General features: G+C 43.9%; 1 protein-coding gene across 1 annotated transcript; it reads left to right on the top strand.

Moving 5' to 3' along the window:
* The first annotated feature begins 1,245 nt into the window (after positions 1-1,245).
* Positions 1,246-7,424, top strand: tmem200a (transmembrane protein 200A). Its single transcript, XM_036550025.1, has 2 exons — positions 1,246-2,015; positions 5,424-7,424. Exon 2 carries the CDS (start codon positions 5,442-5,444, stop codon positions 6,927-6,929), a length of 1,488 nt encoding a protein of 495 aa, XP_036405918.1. The 5' UTR covers positions 1,246-2,015; positions 5,424-5,441; the 3' UTR covers positions 6,930-7,424.
* The last annotated feature ends 756 nt before the right edge of the window (positions 7,425-8,180 follow it).

Raw genomic sequence — 8,180 nt, 5'->3', positions numbered from 1 at the left:
CCTCAAAGCACATTCAGATAGCTGTAATAAAAAACAGGCTGATCCTTCACACAGCAGCTAATGCTTCCACTGCAAACAATAAACAGATGTACAAAAAACTTAATCTTTCTGAATTTTATTTTCAAAAATATATGACCAATAAAGCACATTGAATGCTCATGTTTGAAGTAGAAATAAATGAAGATGGAAAATGAAGATGTGTTAGTATATATATATATATATATATATGCATTTATGCAAGCACAAACACACATATTTGTGGTATGTTGAGTTAGGTATGATATGTTACAGCATAACAGCAAAGGCACATTTGATCAGATTCAAAACCGATGAGGAAAAAGAAAACAGTGTTTACAAGTTGTGAAGGAGACCTTCAGTGAGTACAAAAAAAGGGAAACTTCTCCTGCTCCCCAGGTCCCCTGTGAAAATGTGATTTTTTTTATATTGTTAACAAAGATATGTGTTGTATAAACACAGGAAATTACAGAGACGTGAACATCTGCAAGGTTTTAGATATGGATCTCCTTGTGTTTCTTTAACTCTTTAGTGGGAGACCAGTGAAGCTACTCTTTAGACACTCCTCATTTCTTTCTGGCACGCTGATGTGGTGGTCATTATTATTATTTATTTATCTATTTATTTTTGGTGTTTAATATACTGTACAGATGTGCGAGTTTTATCTTTTCAACAACAGATGGTTTTTGTCTTTTCTTCAAACTGTTCCAGATGTCGTTATCACTGTTGCATGGTTGAAGTAACTGTAAAGAATGTAATATGTTGTGTGCAGGCAAAAACTGTGATTTACACAAATAATACTGTATGTTTATATGACCCATATGTATACAGAGAGCGTGCGTGTGTAATATGTAATTCGAAATTTTTAAGTTTGGAAAATTATCTCCAAATTCAGTCGATAACAGCCGCTGGAATCTCATTTTAAAATTTTTTATATTATTTACAGGATTCGGTAAGCACATAACAATTCGATTCTGAACCATGAAAACCCCATGCACGGCTCTGGGCTTAAACCTAATGAGAATATGAGCCATCTTCTTTGTCGGGGTTTTCAACTGTTGCTGTGCGTTGAAAACACTGAATACTATTATGCAAATACTCAGATGCCTTAACCTCTCGCGGCATACATCATTTCAATTGGCTTTCATTTTTTTCCCTGTTCCGATCCATTGTGCGTCATTTAAAGTGAAGCGTCACGTGGGAGAACAAATCTTGCCCAGGCTTCGGTCTCAGACAATGCCTTACACTGGAGTGGAAGGAGCATCTTTTACAGCAATCTGCTTGCAGAAAAATCTGCCGCTCCGTGGGAACGAAAAGGACAAGCAATACATATATTTTTCCAAAGCAAGGCTACATCCAGTTGCACTGTTCGTGGATTATTTATACAAATACTTACTGTAAAGGAAACTTTCTGGATTTCTACCCCACGATTTGGACCGGTGTTGAAAAAGAGCTAGCTAATTGAACAGCAAACGAGGTCATTTGGATGGACCCTTTGCTTTTGAGCTACAATACAAATACTCCACGGGTTCTATTTCCAATTTATGAAATTCGTCAGCGTCCAGACGATTATCTATAATAAAATAACAATGCTGCAACAGTTGCAACTTTTGATTGGTATTGTTTTGGACGACAAGTGACTATTTCCAAATGACTGTTTCTTTAGAGTTGTTTCTGTTGGGAACCGGAGTTAGATTTAACTGAAACAATAAACCCTGTACTTCCTCCACGAATGGATGGCTCGTAGTTCCTGTCCTAACGGTCTACAAGTCGCCTGACTGAAATGAAGCGAAGCAATGAGCGTCTACTGCCATGGAAGTTCGCTCTTTTTCGTGGTGGCATTCCCTCTCTCCCGTGAACAAGAATACATCCTTCAATTACATGGGGAATACAAATGCGCATGGCATCACGACTGGAGAGCCGAAAAACCTGGTTTGCATCGAACATTTTACCCCTCGTAGTGGCCAAGTAACAATGGAACACTGATCAGCTGTATACAGGTGAGCCGATGGATTTAAAACGTTTCTCTACAATGGATCGTTGTGATCTATCGTTTTCCCAAACATATGTTTTTTTTCCCACAGTACTCTACTGACAGCTCGGCAGTATCGTAATGCAACAGCAGTGAATACCTGATAGTTGTAGGAATACAAGTTCCGCGGGTGCACAGTGCTAGAGACAAAAGCGCACAAAACACCTCACGCTCTTCTAACAGTTTTGAAATAACTTTGCAAAGTTAGTGTTTCATGTGAACCTTGTGTTTTCTAATTTTTAATTATTGACTTTTATGCCAGTATGTTTGTCATTTTTATAGGTTAGATTATTTTTAAATTTTTCGTTTGCTAATTTCTCTCATTTCCAGTGGAGCCTGGTGAACACTACTTGAGAAATGTATTTGCGCGCAAATGAGATGAAATTGTTGAGGATAAATTATGTGGTTTCTGTGTTTCACCGTAGTTAGCTCTTAAAATATGCAGTATCTTGCTCTTAAAATATGCACATTCACATCAAACACGGACACCATATGCGGTTCTGAAATGCACGGAGTCAACGTATTGTAGGGAGCGTTCAGATTTCTTGATCTACGTAGCTTGCCGTTCCAACATTGTGTGACACATTACCCAGCATATGTATGAGTCATGACGAATGACATGTTGTTAATGCGTTACAGCGCGGAGGATCGCTCTTCTGAGTTCAACACCCACACTCACCGCGCACACGCGTCCTCCCGTATACGGCGGGGTGACACATATTCTACCTCTTAGAGGAGGGCTTCAAGAGTGGGCTGTCGTGCAATACCAGTAGCAGCCTATATTTCAGTTATTCAGTTATTTTTATGTTAGACGGGGCGTATTAAACCATCAGTAACCTCAAATATGAAATCACCACATTTGTTTTTGGTTAATAGGTCCTCTGTTAAGTTTAAATTTTTGTTGTCCCCTACATGGACATGGGATGTGCATTGCCAAACTTTTAACTTGGGTGATGGCACACCTGCCGTCTTACCTCTAATAGCAGAGTTAAGCAGCATTTTAGAATTTGTGCACTAAATGTCTACAATGTAAAATGTAATGCTGATGATGCTCATTTAATGGTTCTTCAGAAATTACTCATATTTCAACTAAAGGTGAAGAAACTACGGAAAAAGTACAACTATTAGTAAATTACACTGGAAGGTACTGTGCAATGGTAAGAAAACCTCTGGAAAAAGTATCCATTGGAACATACCATTCTGGTTTTATTGGTGGTCAGTGTGTGCCTGTCCCCTGAACTTTGCACAGCTGTAACTGCCTCTCCTCCAGCCCTGCCTCCAGGAGGGATCTATAATGACTTCCTTCCCCGTGGTCCACATCTCTGAGGGGCATTCACAGAGGGAACACCCTGTACTGCGAGGCCTCCGCTGTGCACATGGAAATCAGATGAAACTGTAGCCTCATCCTGCCTCTGTTGCTGCCATGCAACCAAGCAAGCGCATCTCTCCCTCCCAGAGCTCCTCTTAAGCGTTCACATCTTGTTGAATGCACAGTGTGGGTTTTTTATGTTGTGTCTTTTTGTTATTGTTGTTTAGGGCTTTCTCATTAATGCTGAGCAAGACCGGGGCTGTCTTTTTTTAATGTTATGAAACCAAATTCGTGGCCTTATTATGTGTAGTCCTGCTGATAGGAGCAGCTTTCCAGATGGAAGATCTCAGTGTTGGAGACTAGAGAGAGGCAGGCGTGTGTTTGTGCTGAAAGTGCCCATATGACTGACCGCGTAACATCTGTTCTGGGTCAAACAAAACAATACATCTGTTTACTTCAAGCTATCTTGAGCCTTTGCGCTATTTATTCTTCCAGACTCTAACAAGATAAGCTTAAGGAGCATTATCTGCCTCTTTATGAGTGAACCAGGTTTCCATGTGCGTAAAACGTAGAAAACAGGATCAGATGAGGGCTCTGCATCGCTAAATGGATTTTACTGATTACATTTTCTGTGGTTGATTCATTGTAAAACTGCAGTAAGAATTAATCAAACAAAACAAGTTATCAACGCCTAGAGATTTCCCCCTGCGTTTTGTCCTAAAATGCAAGGAAAAGCCGAAAAGGAAATTGATGGGAGCAGCTTTCTCCTCTTCACTGACACAGTCCTCCCTCTTTGGTTTCCGCTCTGGATCCGCCCCCTGGATTTGGTATTTAATGAACTTTAGATCAACATCAAAGGTTAGAACGCCCACGCCAACTCTGACCCGGTGAAGGAGCCCGACTCTGGGGTTTCAGAGAAATCCATCACTGACAGTGTTTCCCACTCTCAACAGCTGGATCAGTTTCAAAGATCAGTATTATCCTGTGATCATATGGGATAGTGTGGAAAATAATATACTGGCATGTGCATTAAAGAACACGAGGTTGTGAAGTTTGTGCTTCCACAGCACAAAAGGGTTTCTTATAATGTACTAGATTACACATCCTTGAACTATTGTGCCATGATCTCATACACTCAGGAGTGTTCTGCTATGCCCATAATCATCAAGTAGCATATTCAGCTGTGAGTGAATACACCGACACACAACTACACACACACACCTACGAATGGGTATACAAAGAACAAACAGCGTGTACCCTGTCTTCAGGAATACTTACGGAAAGTAATGATTCACTTCAAGTACCCCTGTTGGCAGAAGAGCTGATAGCAGGCAGGTTCTCAGTCATTGACAAAGAGACATTTGTTTGATTGTTTTCAATGAAATACAGTGAGATATAATTTATGGACACTATCCAAAGCATTGGAGGCCTGTAAATCAGAGGGAAGTGGACTGACGCAGTCCTGTAACTGAGCGATGGTCGATGAGAAGTTTTACTCACGCACGCATCTCAACAGAGTGTCACGTGGCCTCATGTCCATGAAGCGGATTCCTGAGGCAGAGGCCCCTGTGCTGGATACCCTGCATATTTCGGATGCCTGTGTAATTGGCTCTGATGTCTTAATGCAATTTACAAGGAAGTGAGATGATAGAATGAGCTGGGAGGATTTTTCCAGATGTGTGGTCCAGAGTGACAGCTTATCCTGTGTTCATCTGGTGACAAATGTAAAATAATCAGCAAATTTTGTCTCATTTAGTTTCTGAAATTTTTGTCATTAAAAAAGTAAAATGCCGCTGCCCTGAGGTCGTAATGTTTTAATTAATCATGTCTCTGCAAACACGGTTTTGGTAATTAAATGTAAAGTCATTTCAGTGCCTTATTTAAAATCGAATCCCTCAGAACGACAGCAGCTAACTGTGAATATTTTTTTAGCTTGATTGAACGCCCTTGAGGCTAACGGAGTTATCTGTCCCGCAGTTTAGTCAACATGAAGAGCGTGCCAGCGAGGAGGGAGCGGCCTGTCAGCGAGGCAGATGCATTTGACTGTGTGTGCTGTGTTTTGTGCAGGCGGTCCACAGCAGCGTGATGATTGCCACTGGGGGAGTTATCACGGGCCTCGCAGCCCTCAAGAGGCAGGACTCCGCCAGGTCCCAGCACCACCTGCCCCTGCCAAGCCCCGCCCGCGCGCAGGAAAAGAAGCGCGTCAAACGCAAGCCCCGCGCTGACGTGGTGGTGGTCAGGGGGAAGATACGTCTCTACTCGCCCTCGGGTTTCTTCCTCATCCTGGGCGTGCTGATTCTGATGGTGGGCATCGCCATGGCCGTGCTGGGCTACTGGCCGCACAAGGAGCCCCTCCTGGCCGCCGACCCCAAGCTGTCCACCAACGACACGCAGGTGACCCGCGACCTGAGCGGGACGGTGGCGCAGTTCTTCGAGCAGCACCTGCACTCGGAGAAGATGAAGATGCTGGGCCCGTTCACCATGGGCATCGGGATCTTCATCTTCATCTGCGCCAATGCCATCCTGCACGAGAACAGGGACCGGGAGACCAAGGTGATCCACATGCGGGACATGTACTCCACCGTCATTGACATCCACAGCCTCAGAGTGAAGGAGCACAAGTACATGAACGGCGCATACGGCGGGGGCCCGTACGGCGAGCACGAGGTGAGGACCTACGAGAACCAGTGCGCCTCGAGGCTGGCCGCCAACACCCTGCTGACCTTCTCCGGGATGAGGGGTGATGCGTGGGTGAGCCGCCGGGCCAGCTCCACGGAGGACGAGGAGGGCCTGCTGGGCGAGGCCAAGGGAGGCTCGGGCCTCCTGCTCCCCAACTACAGGGAGCGGTCGGGCTCCATCTTCGGCCTGCAGCCCGAGGGCGGCAAGCACAGGGACGACAGGAGCAACCCCCTGAAGAAGTGCCAGACCAAGTCAATCGTATCGTCCTCCATTAGCGCGTTTACCCTCCCTGTGATAAAGCTCAACAACTGCGTGATCGACGAGCCCGACATCGACAACATCACGGAGGATTCTGAGCTCAGGCGGGACCGGTCCAGGCCCCCTTCCATGGAGTCCCTGGCTGTCCCGTTCCCGGATATATCCAAAGCGTCCAAACCTCCCAACATGATGCTCTTGAGGAGCAATTCGGACACCGAGTCCCCCTCTTTGTCCTCAAGGACCTCCCTGTCTCCTGGCTCGTGCAGCGGGCGGTACCTCTCCCCCGGTGCCGCCCGGAAGGACTTTGGGTCGAATAACTCCTTGCACATCCTCTCTGCGCACTCCAAGTCCCTGGACCTGGAGAGGGGGCCGTCCACGCTGACGGTACAGCCGGAGCAGAGGAAGCACCCGAGCTGGCCGAGGCTGGACCGCAGCAACAGCAAGGGCTACATGAAGCTGGAGAACAAGGAGGACCCTATGGATCTGCTGCCCGTTCCCCAGGCAGCCGGAAAGCGGGACTACACAAAGAAAGAGAAACTGCTCATGATCTCCAGGTCTCACAACAACCTGAGCTTTGAACATGACGAGTTCATGAGCAACAGCTTGAAAAGAGGAACCTCGGAAACCAGGTTCTAAATTAAACCAAACACATTTCCAGAACTGCTATTTAGACAGAATCGGTGTTCACACTAAAAGGAAAAAAAGATGTGGTCAGTAATTCTGCAATACGAATCACGATTTCCATGACACCATGAATTCACAGTTAATTTGAAACATAGCAGTAACGTTTAAAGGTGTAAATTTAAAAGTTGTTGATCCTAAAGTGAGAGTAATCAGGTTAAATGTGTAGGAGACAATTACATCATGTAAACCTATTTAAAAATGATGGCTGAAAACTAGAATATTTATGTGTAAGTGAAGGTGAACATGGCGATATCAATACCAAAATACATCCTAATAACCTTGTGGTTTGTTTTACCGTATGTTTCAATCATCTGTGCAGTGTTGAGTTGGGACATTTTGTTTGTTTTCCCTGAAGAAGCAGTCCATATTGTATCAGAGTTGGCTAGATATTTTGCTATGGAGCTTTTAGTATTTTATTGTTCTTAACACACACTGCTATTTTTTGAAAAGGGGAAAAGTATTATTGTATAATTTACATGTTTCTCATGATGAAATAAATCTACAAGTCTTTACAAATGATTGACAGAAATGTCTTGTAATATTTCTCAAAATGTATTTTCAACAAAACAAAAGTCATGTAACAAAAAAAAAAATGAACCTAGCGAAGAAGCTATTTTTTAAATGAAAGAATTGCCGGAAGGATTTGCTTGGCGTTAAACTGAATCTTCTCCCATGGCTCAGTAATTAAAACCCTTTCATTTCTACCTCATATTCCCCATATCCATTTTCCTGCCGAAGGTATCTCTATCCCAGTCTATGAAGTCTGCAAGGCAAATAGCCTTGAAATTTGGACAGGATGCAGTACACTTCCTTTCTCATTATTCTGTCTTTACCTCATCTGTAAAACTATGGTAGGATAAACACCCCCCCCCCCCCAACAAGGAAGTGAACAATGCACATATTTAATAGCGGGTGCTTTGGGAGTATCAAGCTAAGTGCTGCCAGATCTTGGCAGCTTTTCTAAAGACAGGCTCATCTGGATGGATAAGAATGAGGTGGGTGTGGCTAGAAGATGCCACATGTGTCTGTCAGAACCATGTTCCAAAATATCAAAGCATCTTCCTTGCAGAAAAGATACTGTGATACTGCCGTATCCCAGTGTAAATCCTAAACCAGTGTTTCAAAGATATTGATCACTCTGAAAGGGTGTTGGAAGAGGAGCCTTAGTGATTGCAGTTTTGCATGGCTGATGAAAGCGTGTGG

The sequence above is a fragment of the Megalops cyprinoides genome, chromosome 17 (genome assembly GCF_013368585.1).
Source record: "Megalops cyprinoides isolate fMegCyp1 chromosome 17, fMegCyp1.pri, whole genome shotgun sequence".
NCBI classification, from domain to species: Eukaryota; Metazoa; Chordata; class Actinopteri; order Elopiformes; family Megalopidae; genus Megalops; species Megalops cyprinoides.
This window is presented reverse-complemented; position numbering and strand designations above follow the sequence as displayed.

What these genes read in the sequence shown, in the direction of transcription:
- tmem200a (XM_036550025.1), top strand. Translation starts at nt 5,442, where the DNA reads ATGATTGCCACTGGGGGAGTTATCACGGGCCTCGCAGCCCTCAAGAGG.